The following is a 13720-nucleotide window of genomic DNA, read 5'->3' as shown; positions in this document are numbered from 1 at the left end:
AGTAGGATAGAGTGACAGGCTGACATGAGAGATAGCCCTTTTGCACGTGATATTTATTCCATGGAGAAGGTGTTCATGTGTGAGTGTCCAACCCTGGATTACCTTTACAGCTGAGCCTGGAGTTTAATTTGAGCTTCAGACAATTATTCTTAACTGATAATTTGCATTTCAAAGGTTGATGAGCTAGTACGCAATTAGAAACAGAGGCAGATACACAGGCAAGCTTTGCATGTCACTCTCAAGGTAAATATTTCACTTGTGTACATAGAGTCAAAGTACAGCTTGCACATATAAACGTATATATATATATACACCCAGGGACAAACTGCAGTTTTGCAGCAGCGAATATGCCCACTTTGCTCCAAGTCAGCAGTCCTCTCCTGCCAGAGCGGTGGGGGCTCCTGCAGTTTTAGCATTGGCTTCTGACACGTTGAAGTTGTGCTTGAAATCCTCTCCCCCAGCATCATGCCAACACGTGAAATCACAGCTCTATCAGAGAGCGTGTGTGCAATTTCTAACTTGATGGCTGGGGAAAAAGTCTGGCGAGTGCAATCCTCTTCCCTCCATTAAGTTTTAAGCATGTGACAAGTTAAAAAGACTCCAAATTTATTTTTCTAACTCATTCAGTGTTTGTTTTTTCTTAAGATAATCTTGGCATTTATGTCACACCACAGTGCTTGGGGTTTACAACATGTTATTCTTTACAAGTGATTTAAACACATTAATTGTGCTGCACGAAGAGATTAATTAACTTTAAGAGAGTCACAGCCTCTGGCAGTGGGAACAGGAACTACTTCTTCTGGCCAGGGTGGACCCATGCTGCTCCTGCACAAAGGATTTGGCTCAGCAAATTCAGACGGCTCTTCCTCCCCCGCGATGCCCCAAGACTGCCACTGCAAGTGAGCCTAGCAAGCAGGGCTGCAGGTATCCGGGGCGCAGAGGGAATTTTTGTGTCCATCAGTTGCAGCCATCCCCACTGCGTGGGAGAGTAACGTGCACATTGGGAAAGGGTTTCCCATTTGCCCTGGGCCTCTCTCTGACCCCCCGCAGCTGTGCGCGGCCAGATGCACCGGCTTCGCCCGGCAGCGCTGTTTGCCTTTATTACGTGATTGGTGTTTGGTTCCCAGTGAGGTGTGAACACCTAAAAGGCCATTGCCCATGCACTGGGAGGCTTGGTTGGGTTGTGTCAGAGTGCTTCAAGCTGACACGTGTCAAGATGACCTTATTGCCCAGCTTTCTCTGATTCAATCTGTTTCAGCCTAGTTTTATTTTTAAGGCTCTCGTCAAATACCTAAAAATGCTCCTTTTGCCAAGGTGATTGCTGGCCAAAAGTCCTCCTTTAACCTGAATGGCAGGCGCCGGCTTTCAGAAGCTCTCAGCCGCCCTGGGAGAGCAGAACTGAAGAGCGTGACAGGCTCTCTGGAGCAGGTTTCATTTCAGCACACCTGATGGGTAAGCTGATAACATTGAAGCGCTGGTCTAGACTGAACTCATCGGTGTTTTAGGTGCCATACAGATATCTGGGGAACTTCAAATATGAATAGGTAAGGCAGATGAACAGTAGGGTATGAGAGGTTTTGCATTCAAGGGACGAGGTGGTCTCCAAGCATTTCTGGGAGCTCCACTTGGTGAGATCTAGCAAAATTTTGGGAAGTCTTCCCCCTACCAGAGTTCAGCACGTCTATTGCAGAGCTAGGAGCCACCTCATAACTGCCCCATGATGGGCAGATGTGTTAATGTAGTACTGGGACTGTGTTGTCTCAGGGCTGGGAGGCAAATGAGGCACTTCTGACAAACCTGAAATTGAACTTTAAATGTCTCCAAAGACTCCCAGCTCTCCACTGCAGCCCCCAAAACTCCCCCTGCCGTAGCCCCAAACTTCTGAAATTTTGGCTGCCTTTTTAAAGCCATGCACTGACAGTTGCTCATGGCTTGGTGCTGGAGGGCTGGAATGTCGAATGTCCAAGAAGTTCAAAAAAAACAAGCGGCTTTGGGGCTCTGCTCATACATCTCAAGTGCAGTGCTAATGGCTTCAGCACTGGTCACTCCCCACTGCTTAACCAGAAGGCAGTTCAATCCCATCACTGGGCTGAAATGTAAGCCTGGGATCTGGGTATAATCATATACTAATTCAGAGAGGTCTTTCTTTTTATTTGCTAGTATAAAAATCCCTGTTCTGATTAGAGACTGCTGAGCACAAAACATTGTTTTAAGGTTGAAAGGCAGCTAGCACAGTGTGTTCTTGGATGGTAGTGAGCAGGTATGAAGCACTGCCCTAAGGAGAGTAATTTGCCATCAGGAATTATTACGCTGGTGTCACTAGCGTATTTGGTGCCACCTCACACTCAGATTTAATCTCTCCGACAGGTTCCCTGGTATACTTTTGAGAAGGAAGAAGTGCTTAAAATGTATTTTTCTTTGTTTTTTTTTCTTTCACTTTCCCTAACCCCTTCCCTTTTCTCCTTCTCCCTCTCCTCCTTCTCCTTCTCCTTCTCCTTCTCCTTCTCCTTCTCCTTCTCCTTCTCCTTCTCCTTCTCCTTCTCCTTCTCCTATTCTTTCTTTTTATTCAGCAAAAAGACCCTAGGATAAAACCCTGGGAATGATGAAGGCTTCTTCCTCTCAGGCTGGATGCCCAGCTATCCTGTATCAGATGCTGGGCCATCCCAGAGACTCACCCATTCTGCTTCACTGGGTAAAAAGCAATTTCTAGATACATCTATTTTAAAGAAATGTTAATATATTTCTATCTTGATGTGGAAGATCCCAGGATGTCTAAAGCATCCTGGACCAAGACAATCTGGATGAAGAGGGGTCTGGCCACTGCCTACCCTGTGTTATGGGGCCTGATGGAGCACTTGTGTCCTGCACTCGAGGAGAAGACTCTGGGGAGCCCTGCCTAGCCTGGTACCCTGGTGTTGCTTCCAACACTGGTATCCCTAACTTCCCATCATCTGACACTGCTGGTGCACAAATCAATTTATTTTAACACTTCCACATTTCCTGGGCATCCCTCTATCATGATCAAAACAATCTTGACTTGGGGAATTGCACTTGATTTAATTTATTGCCAATTAACATAAAATTTTAACTACTGGACGCTGAGACATCATATGGCATGGTGAAAGGTGAGGTAATTTCCTTCCCCTTTCCTCTGCAAGGTGTTTTGATTACTATAACCATTGTCTTTCCAAATTAGCTCATGTTCCTGGTCTTGCCTGTAGGCTGTCTTTTCCTGTTGTGAGCCTGCCCTAGCACGGCAATATAGCATCCCAAATGCTGTAGCATCACAGCACCCAGCTTATGTCCTCGCTGCTCAAGTGACACCGATGATGTGCTGGGCTGAAGCATGGTACCAACTGGAATAAATCAGAGCCATCTTCCCTGGGGACTCTGTCTGCAGCCGCTGAGGTGAATGTTCTCCATAGTTGCAGGGGTTTGGAGTCGTAGATGAGACATGAAGGCACCAGAACCAGCACCCCAATGCCTGGAACATCCTCACATGGTTTGATGACTGCTCCTGAGGAGGGACAGATATCACGCCACGTACAACAGCAGAGAGCATTGCAGCCATGCAATACTGACACATGAAATGAAGATGTTTTTTAACAGGAAAGGGGGCTTTCAGACCGGATCCTGCTGTTCATGATGGTTTTCTTCATGGAATAGGATTACTGGCATGGAATGAAGATCAGACTTCATGTTTATGTAGGGTCTATACCATTCATGAAGACACCAAGCAGGCCCATCAGTTTTTAGTACTAGAGAAATCCAGCTCTGCTGTTTAACAGCTGCCTTTCCCGAAAGACCTGGGGCTCACGAGCTACTTCAGCACAAGTCTGCAGCGGAGGAGCAGGGAAGGGCTGCTGAAACACTGAGCAATGGGACTCCCTGGAGCTCCTCCTACAGCCTGGCAGCTCTCTGATGTCTGCAATAGATGTGTTAAAGATTTCAAACAGGCTTAGACTTAGATGTGAGGCTGGTAGGACCATGGCATCTGCTAGACTGAGACAGGGAGCAGCTGGGACAAAGATGCATCTCCTTCTGTGGAGGGAGCTGCCATTTCTGGCATAGGTGGAGGTGCACAGCTCTGGGTATCTCAAGCCACCCTGGTGAGATCAGCCAGAGCCCATCTATTAAATCTCTCCGTTAGTGGCTCACCTGTTCCTGCTTTCCTCTACTTTGCATTGCTCTGAACTGAAACAATGTAAAAATCTGGGAGAAAAATGAAAAAAAAAAAAGAAAAGCTTTCAGATTGCCGAGAAAATAGTTGTGTTAAAAGCAATTTTTACTACTGCATCACAGCATCAAAGTCCTTTCTCTAATATTTGAATTTTAAACTAAGGTAGTTTATTTCAAAATGTTGGGCACTAAGTACCTGCAATTTCTCTCTCCAGACACTGTCAGTCTTTTAGCCTATGCCTTGCTCGTCACATCCTAATGGATATGCAGAGGGATGGCAGGTTGGTTTCCCAAAATTCTCCAGCAATACGAGCATCCTCTCGTTAGGTCTGTGTAATATTATTTCTGCACTAGTCCCTGTCCTTTTGCTTCACAAGCCACAAAAAACAACAAGGTTGCACTGCTTTTTAAAAAACTCACCTGCCCCAAAATTAGAGATATATCCACAGCAAAATTTTGAGTGTCTAGTGGATACACAGTGAAAAATGCTGTTTGCTGTGATTGCTGTTGTTCAAAAATATGTTTCTTTCTTTCCTAAATAAACCCAGAGGTATTTGTGACATGCTAAGTTAAACATTTTGTGAGGAAGCAGCTACTGCAGATATCACCATTTTCCCCCAGAATATTTAGTGTTTCTTACGAGAGGGATATGAGAAGTATTTCCCACACAATCTTCATTTTTTTTGATGTCTCAACATTTCTATCCCCTTGGCTGCTGCCAACAGATCCATGGCTGTATGAAACGAGTAGCTTGAGTCAAGCTGTTAGTTCAGGAGAGACTTTATTTAAGCTCAGAGAAGATCACGGTGCGCCCATCTGGTGAGCTGATACTTTACAGGAGGGTGTAGCACCATTCTGTTAAGCAAGTGGTGCACTGCAGAGCCTGCCTTGAACTGGCACCAAAAGTATCTTTCAACCACTGCTGGAAAATCAAAGCATCCTTTTTCAGGAGGAGGAACTGGCCTAGCAGGATGTACGCCTGGAAAGGAAAGCAGAAGAGCATTTATTGGCCCACAAATGTCATTGCAGGAGACGTCCCGCTCACTTGCAGACCACGTTAGCCTCTCTGAAAGTCATGGCTCTGGGTTTGTGAGCAAATGTCTGTGAGTAAATGTAGTTGGGATGGCTCATACTTCTGCTGGCCACCTGATGTCTCTCTCACAGGCTGCCAGACCTGCACTTTAGGGTCCAGGTTTCCCCTCATCTCTTGAGGAAAGGAAGGGTGTAGCTATGGGTCTACACCTGCTCACAGATCTCATGGCACTACCGTGGGAGTGGCGATGGGAAAAAGCAGGATGCAAAAATCTCCCTCTTGCTCTTCCTGGTTAATCAGGATTCCCGAATGCCATGGAGAGCAGGAACTTTTTGAAGAGCCAGATTGATCATGCATGTAACCAGGAAGCTGAAGCTACTGGAAGACTCCAGGTTTGTGGGTCTCATTGGTGTTAAGTCTCATCCTCAGATTTTTGTCCAGAGAACAAAAATTGGTGGGTTAAAGCTCATTCACTGCTAGCTGAGCCATGAGAGGGGCTGTTGAAGTTTCACAACCCTACTTCTGAAAAGATAAGTTTGTTTAAGTAAATTCTGAAAAATCAGAAAATAAATAAGTATATTTTGCTTAATGCATCTGACGACAGATAGAGGAACTGCTGAGCTACACTGATATTTGACCATGCTCTCTTACATGGTGCATATCATCACACTTTCAAACAGCCTGGAGCAATTGGCCACCAAACTTCAGGGGGACTTCCACAGTCCTTTATGACGAAGAGGGGAGAAGAAAGGATGCCACAAGAAGGTAATGTTCTTGATGAGGTCAGTGGATAAAGCAGGCAGTGGTTGGGAAGGAAGGAAAGAGGTTACCTTGTCAAAACCTTTGGCAGCCAGTTTAGATCCAAGCTCCTCATCAATGCCATCTACTTCTGTAATAGTCTTATTTCCCATGGGCTCAGAGACAAAGTCTTTGAACTTTTGGCTTCTGATTGCCATTTCCATAGGCTGGAGTGGCTGGAAACATGAGGCAAAGAATAAGCTAAAGCCAACAGTGCTGCACCTCAGGATTAGCTGCTGTTGTTAGTATAGATGTAGTTTCAAGAGCACAGCGTTGGCCAGGAACCTCTAGAGTTACACAGCCTATGACACCTCTACCAGTGACAAGTGTGCTGTAGCATCCCTTTCATAAACCCACTTGCCCAATCACTGCTGGAATTAGGGATTTTGTGCTCACACTTTCCATGGGAAGCATCTTCTGGGTGCCTTGTCTTGGCAGCTGAAAAATCTGTGAATTTTGTTTACCAACTTGTTTTTCTGCCAGCACAGCCTCTTAGCTCACTTAACCCTTTGCTCTTCCTAGCATGATTCCTATCTGTTCCTTCTTGGCCCTCATTTTGGCAAGCTGAATAGCTAAACTCTTGCTTCCCTTCATAATTTGGGTTCTCCATTCCTTGCTGGCCTTGGTGCCCTTCCCAATCCCTGGACCTGGATGGATTTGTTTCCTCTTTTGAACATGAGCAGTCAGAATTGCATCCACAATCCAGGAGAGGTCTTAGTACAATGCCAGCAGAAATCCAGCAGAATTCCTGTGATTCTGGGATTGCAGTTGCCTTTCTTGTGCCTTGAATATCCCTATCTGAGTGTACTCAGCTTCTTCTCTCCTTCAGTCACCTCCTGTGGAAGGATTCATAGTATCCCATTTATAGTATCCCTAGCTGCACGACCTTGCACTTGGGATTGATGAATTGTTTGCTTAATTGATTGCTTGTCCTCACGGTCTGCCCACTCTACTCATGTCTACCTCTTCTCTGTCTTAGAAGAAACACAGCAGTCCTCAGGTCCTGCATTACACTCCAGGTGACTATAAGTATTTGTCTTCCTATGTAACCATTGCTCCTATTGCTAAGGTAAAAGATTTGGGTTCATGTCTAGCTCCTAATATGCTTTGCAAGTTGCAGAACTTTACTACCTGTGACTGTGGCACCACCTCTGAAGTTTACTTGTGACATATCAGAACTTGTCCCCAACTTATCACGCATCCCAAAACTGGGTGCCACCTGAGGATCCTGGTTTCAACCAAAACCCAGCCTTGTCTTGGAGTGGCTCTATCCTAGACAAACATAGTGCCTGTGTTCAGGAGCAGTGAAGCTTTGATTTTTACACTGGAGAGGCAGGCTGGGTGGCTATATTTCTTGGCTAAGTTGTTACCAATTGCATGGAAGCTGGTAGCACAGCGGGGAATGCACAGCTGTTGAATGGCAGAGACTATCAGGAGCTATGTGGACTTCCCAGTGGGAGCCCACCCCTCCCACCCCAGGACTCCACAGTTAGTGCTGGTGACCAGTCCTCCCACACCCCCAGCTTCAGGGCATCTCACAGACCAGGGGCTCTGGAGGCCAGGATGGAGAAGCCTTGCCATGCTAGAAAGTCCTTCGGTGGCATCAGCTTGCCCTGTGAGGTCACCACTTGTCTCATAACTAGGAGGGTATGCCTGGAGCTCACCTAAGCTTTCAACCACGCCACTGGGCCTTCAGTTCTCTGTGCTTTCTCCCTTTCCCATGAAAGTGAATGGGCAGCTTGGCAAAAAAATGAGTCTGCAAGCCTAAGCCCTCGTGCTCATCAAGTTGTGACTATTTTACAGGGCAGTGAAATGGGAATCTCAGGTGTGAATACTACTGCTCCCAGAAAAGGGATACTTTAAAGACACCCAGGGCTCGATTCAGCTGCAGAAGCAATGGGCAAAAACTGACCCACAGGAAGTTCTGCCTGAATGTGAGGAGGAACTTGTTCACTGTGAGAGTGACAGAGCACTGGAACAGGTTGCCCAGAGAGGTTGTGGAGTCTCCTTCTCTGGAGATATTCAAAGCCTGTCTGGATGCAACCCTGTCTAACATGCTCTAGGTGACCCTACTTGAGGAGGGAGGATGGACTGGATGATCTCCAGAGGTCCCTTCCAGCCTTACTGATTCTGTGATTCTGTGCTTAGACACAGATGTTTTGTGCCACGCTGGAGACTAGGCTATCCCAACTGGTCTTTAGCTGCCAGCCCGTTAAGGTCCTGCTCCATATTTCATATTCAGGTCGTATTCCCCAAGTCCATGTGGGCAGCCTGCACACAAGAGAATGATTACTGGGTAATCAGACACACAGTATGAAGATCATTCTCCTGGGCTGCTCAGGTCCACAGTCCTGGCCTAGGAGCACCAGAGATTTAGAGATAGATCAAAAAAGGGACAAGCAGTGGTGCATCTTCCTCCAGCAGCAGACGCAATGACTTCCTTAGCTCCACTGTGACATGGTGCATTTTTTCATCCAAACCTTGGCCATGCCACCAGAGAAACATATGCAAGGAGTGATATGACCGTAATCCAGAAGTGATTGCTATAACTTCTTTTGTGGTTGCATTGCAGTGCCATGTTGTGGTTATCTGCAGTATCCACTTTGAGTTTCTGTTGCTGGAGTAAAGCTGCTGCTTATTAAATCCAGACTAGCAAGCATCTGGCAAAGCATGTGGGCTGGGAGGGACTGCCAGGGAGCAGAGGGAAGGCCAGATGTACTGATTCCTGCTTTTCTAAAAGAGGAGGCTGCTTCCAGCACCTCCAAATGGATGAACTGTGGACGTGGAGCCACTTGGAGGATCAGCTCTACTCATAAATAAAGTAGCGTTATGTTTAACATACAGGCAGCAGTCAAATCCTGAGCAGAGGACACTTCTGCTCTTGTTCCTACCAAATTTTGAGGCATGTTTCTGTACCCATAAGTGTCCCACTGTGGGAACAAGGATGACAGGCATGTCTAGACCTCCCCAAGACCTCAGAGTTGAAATAAATGTATTTCACCGAGGCCTGGGCAGTCCTCCCATAATAAAATACAAGTCGTGCCTGTCTTCTGCATGTTGAGCCACAGCCTGGATGTGAATTGCCCTGGGCATGGTCACAGTCCCAGGTCACTCCCAAACAGGGTTTCATGGTCCTTTCTGCACCAATTGGCCTGGACCTTCAGAAGGCGTAGGGCTGGGGGGCCCTCTGGGAGGCCTGCAGACCATCCCCCTGCTCTGCAATGGGACTTGTTTGATGACTGCTGAGCAGAGCTAAAAATATCCCAGCAATGGTTATGAATTTAGGATAACTAATACATCTAGCAGAGAGATTTGGAGGTGTTCCAGGGCTAAACAACAGCTTCTTCACCAACAGCCAAAGACTTGTGGATGCAAAAATAACTAGGAAGGAAAAATCTCGAGCTGCAGCAAGAGTTTTTCAAATCAAACCAAAGAGAAACTTTCTAGTGGTGAGGCTGATGATGGATAATCGCCAGCATTTTGAATGCTTTAAGAACAGGGTACACAGACCTCTGGCAAGGCCAGATTTGCCTGAATGCTATTTCTGGGCAGAGGTTGGGCTGCCTGATTTCTTGAGGTCACCCCCCTCCCCAGCACTATTCATACCCAGCCCCACTTTGATCACAGGTGGACAGGCCCCTGCACTCAAACCATCCTCTAAGGCCCTTCTGTTTGGTTATTTAAAGGTGCTTTTTGCACATAAGCACACAGGGAAGAATTATTCCTGTAACCTACTTCTCTACCTCCCCTGAAACACGGGCTCCTTAGCCCCTGACTGGGGCTCCTAAGAGTTATTGCTGTCTGAGATGATCATCCGCTCTCCAGGCACAGTTTTTCCTGAGCATCTGTTGATCCAAACTCTGAAGCATTAGGATTTCTGTTCTTCCTGCTCTTCTGTTCTTCCTGCTCTTCCCTTACTGTTCTTGCACTTTGCATTTTAGCTGGCTATCTTTATCAGCCATGAAAATCACTTTTCAAAACTCACCAAGCTCTTGGGACTGATAATGGCTGCAGGTTAAGTATGAATGACATAGGGCAGATTTCTTCCTGGGCAAAATTCTTGTCTTGGTCCTGGTGGAAAAATACAGCAGCTAGGGAGAACTTCTTCGACAAAGAGTGAAAGCAAACTAAGCTGATACTCTTGGACCTAGCCTGAATCAACAACACAGTACAAGAATCAAAGGGAAACTGGATCGTGGTACGGACTTGATGTCTTATAAAGCAGGGAAAGGATCCAGGAACAGAGGGGGCTGGTTGAGCTCCGTTATGGATGATGATGCCAGTCAAATCGAGGACTGCGGACACTGGGAGGAATGCTGCTGTGGGGTAAATCAGTTTTGAACCGCGTAGGTATCGGTGAGCGGAGGATGAGAAAGGGCTTCAGATGCTCCTCCACTGGGGCAGCTCTCCTACCTGTGGCCAACCAAGTCATGTGCCCTGAACACCCTAAAACAGCCAACTGGAAATGCCAGAGAGAGATGCAGGACCAGCAGCCTCTTTGCCTCCGTGTGACCTGACTTCAGGGCAAGAGGAGTCCTTTTCTTCCTCACATTTTGGATCCAAAGCACAACCTGGGAAGAAGCAAGAGGTGCTGTCCTCACATCGTTATGGGATAGGAGACCCAGGTTCAAATCCTGCCAGGTCTGTCTGGCTTAGGTTTAAGCTATGCCACGCTTCGACCAGCCTTTGCGTGCATTGCGCTGTCCTCGTTGCTTTTCCATGCTGAAGCAAAAACTCGATTAGTCATCTGGCCAGAGAGAGTAAGAACGAGCCCATCTCCCAGTGCTCAGGGCACTTGGCTGCCCAGTGAGTCCCTGCTCCAGTAAGTAATGAAGTACTCGACACAACCTACAAAAGCGTCACTAAGAGAGCTCACGAGAGCCCAGCCCTGCATCCTCCTGCATGCAGCAGGCATGAGATCAAATCACTCAGGCCCTGAGAGACTCTCGGCCCAGCGAGGCTGAGCACGGGCAGGCAGGGTGCCCAGCTGGCCTACTCCACAGTCACTGCTGCTGGAGAAGTGAGGAGCTGTGTCTCTGATGGGGCTTTGGACGTCACTGCTGTTGAGACCAGGTGGTTCTGCTCGGGCCCTGCTTGCTGCAAGCCGGAGGGGGGTTCTCAGTGTTTCAGTTTGGGCAAGATCTCGGAGGGTTTAACAGACTGGTGACCCCAGGAAGACTGGAGCAGGACTGGATCCCAAACTGCTGTGTTTCTGCCTGAAGGGCTGAACACTAGATCGCTCTCGGCTTATGGCCACCCTTTGTATTTGTGAGTCTTGCCTGTCCTGGTCTTTTCTACATGGGATAGCCCTGCTCTGCCTGGCCAGCCAGTTTGTCTGCAGTATGTGGAAGAACTGCAAAAGTCCCCAAGTTCTCACGAGCACGGAGAATAGAAGCGTTTGTGCCTATTTCAGGACCCTCTGCAGACGCCACATTATCATAATTTGCTGAAACGTTTCTCCATTAGCATATTTGTTCTCTTCTTTCATCACATCTGTTTGTATGAAACAGTCACTTATTCTCCTTGCTGTTGTATCAAGATGTACCAGGCTGCAGATGAGACCTGCTGCCCTTCCCCATCTTGCTTCAATAGCATGGCTTGTTTTTGTGCGCAAGGGTTGAAGATGCCACAGCAGCTGATGTAAATCCCAGGGATGCCTCCGAGTGCAGCTCTTATTGCCACCCTGGAAGAGGCTCTGGCCAATAAAATGCAACAACACTTTTATCTCCTGAACTGCTCGAAATTTCCTTCTACTGAAATGCTGAACTTTTGTTGGGACCCAGTCTTTCTGCTTCCATGACGCCAAGCCCCAATAGCAGGCTGCAAGGAGAGAGATTGCAGGAGAGTGGAAGATCCTGAGAGTCTACCCTGTGATGCCAAATTATCATTCCCTCCCAGCCACTTTTATAGCATATAAGCTTCCTACTCTAGATTCAGCACCTAGCAACTGCAAAAGACATGATATGCCCCACAGTACCACCAGGGCTGTGTGGGAAAAGGAGGGAGATGGCTTTTTGCTTGATGGAAGATGTGGAGATGAGAGAGACACATTGCCACCTGAGCCCAGAGCTTTTGTGTGTTTTGGAGTGATGAGCATAGCTAATTTAACCTCTGTAATAGAGCAGGCAGCAAAACTCTCTTCTAGCACTTTTTGTTAGTCATTGGCTTATGGGTCCTGGTTGGCTGGTTTGTTTTGGAGGCAGGAACCTGGGGAGATGGGTCTTATGTGCTTATGACACAGACGGACAGGCTGTAGCATTTCCTGAGAGTGGGAGGTCGCTGTCAGGCCAGGAGGCATGCAGAGGGTATGGACCCAGCGTACAGTCACCATGCTAGGTGGCACTGGGCATCATAGACAGCTCTGGGCATGGCTTTGCTCCTGCCCCGGCATGCATGGACTGGTGGGTCATGGATCAGACTCTGCAGGGTGTAGGAGTCCAGTCCTTGTCTACATTAGTGCACTTCTGTGTCCTGTGCACTTCATAGTCCTGGGAAAGATTCCTGCTGGGTTTGGGGTCCTGGTCTTTAGGGTTTGGTCTCTTTTGTGACTCCTACATCCAATACTTGAGATGGATCCAGCATGTTGGCCAGTTTTTACAACTCTTGTATGGAAACTCCTCAGGTTTCCCACCCATTCACAGGCATGTCTTATGGGCAAGTGATGTTGACCGAACTACCAAGGACGACAGGCAGTACCAGCTCCCCGGTTAGCGCGCGGGAGCCTCATGCAGGCTGGCTTCCCGGAGCAAGGCAGAGCTGCTGGGTCGTGCTAACGCAATGTAAGAGCCTAATGCTGAGTCCAGCAGTTCCCTGGCAATTAAAGCCTCTTTCCCCCCCTGCAAATATAGCATGAGCAAAGGTCTGCAAGATTTCCCCAGCTCAGTGAGGGCTGTGTACACTCAGTAACGACTTACGGCCCTTTACTTCTGACTTGGAATTAGACTCTCAGAGGCGTGTTTGCCTCTATGCTAATTCAGCGCAAGAGCTAAATCCAGCCTTAACCCGAGGGAGTCTTTGAAGCGGTGGGAACAGGCCAGGTGACACGGGCATCCAGCGCTGTCTTATCTCAACCCGACCACTGCTCCTTCCCCAGCCCGCGCGCCCGCTCCTCGCCGGGCCGCCCGTTTCAAAGCAGCGGCAAGGAGCCACCTCCGCTGCCGCGGATCTCGGCCCCGGCTGAGCCCGCTGCCCGCAGCCTCCTCCCGCCGCTTCGCCCACGCAGCGCGACGCGCGCGGGACCCCCGCGGCCGCGGCGGCTACGCGCCCCACAGTGCCGCGGCGCGGCCCGGCCCCACTGCCGCCCCCCGGCCCGGCCCGCCGCCGCCCCCCGGCCCGGCCCGGCCCGGCCCGGCGCGGCCCGGCCCGGCCCGGCCCGCCGCCGCCCCCCGGCCCGGCCCGGCCCGGCCCGGTCCCGCCACCGCCCCCCGGCCCCGCCCGCCACCGCCCCCCGGCCCGGCCCGGCCCACCACCGCCCCCGGCCCGGCCCGGCCCGGCCCGGCGCGGCCCGGCCCGGCCCACCACCGCCCCCGGCCGGGCCCGGCCCGGCCCGGTCCCGCCACCGCCCCCCGGCCCGGCCCGGCCCGGCCCGGCGCGGCCCGGCCCGCCGCCGCCCCCCGGCCCGCCCCGCCGCCCTCACTGGGCCGCCGCGGCGCTGAGTGGCGGCGGCGGCGCCAACCAGGGCGGCGGCGGCGGCGGCGGGGCGGGGGCGGC

At 49.6% G+C, this 13720-nt stretch overlaps 1 protein-coding gene across 1 annotated transcript; it reads right to left on the bottom strand.

The window, feature by feature from the left end:
- Positions 1 to 5011: 5011 nt before the first annotated feature.
- BANF2 (BANF family member 2) lies at positions 5012 to 6168 on the bottom strand. Its single transcript, XM_062573427.1, has 2 exons — positions 6043 to 6168; positions 5012 to 5158 (listed from the first exon to the last, which is right to left on the bottom strand). Exons 1-2 carry the CDS (start codon positions 6166 to 6168, stop codon positions 5012 to 5014), a joined length of 273 nt encoding a protein of 90 aa, XP_062429411.1.
- Between the last annotated feature and the right edge of the window lie 7552 nt (positions 6169 to 13720).

The sequence above is a fragment of the Rhea pennata genome, chromosome 3, assembly GCF_028389875.1.
Source record: "Rhea pennata isolate bPtePen1 chromosome 3, bPtePen1.pri, whole genome shotgun sequence".
Taxonomy (NCBI): Eukaryota; Metazoa; Chordata; class Aves; order Rheiformes; family Rheidae; genus Rhea; species Rhea pennata.
This window is presented reverse-complemented; position numbering and strand designations above follow the sequence as displayed.

Excerpts from the sequence above, each read along its gene's own strand:
- BANF2 (XM_062573427.1), bottom strand. The coding sequence starts at position 6,168 with ATGGCAATCAGAAGCCAAAAGTTCAAAGACTTTGTCTCTGAGCCCATG. Across the intron at positions 5,159-6,042 it reads CTGCCAAAGGTTTTGACAAG|GCGTACATCCTGCTAGGCCA; the intron begins GTAACCTCTTTC and ends TTTCCTTTCCAG.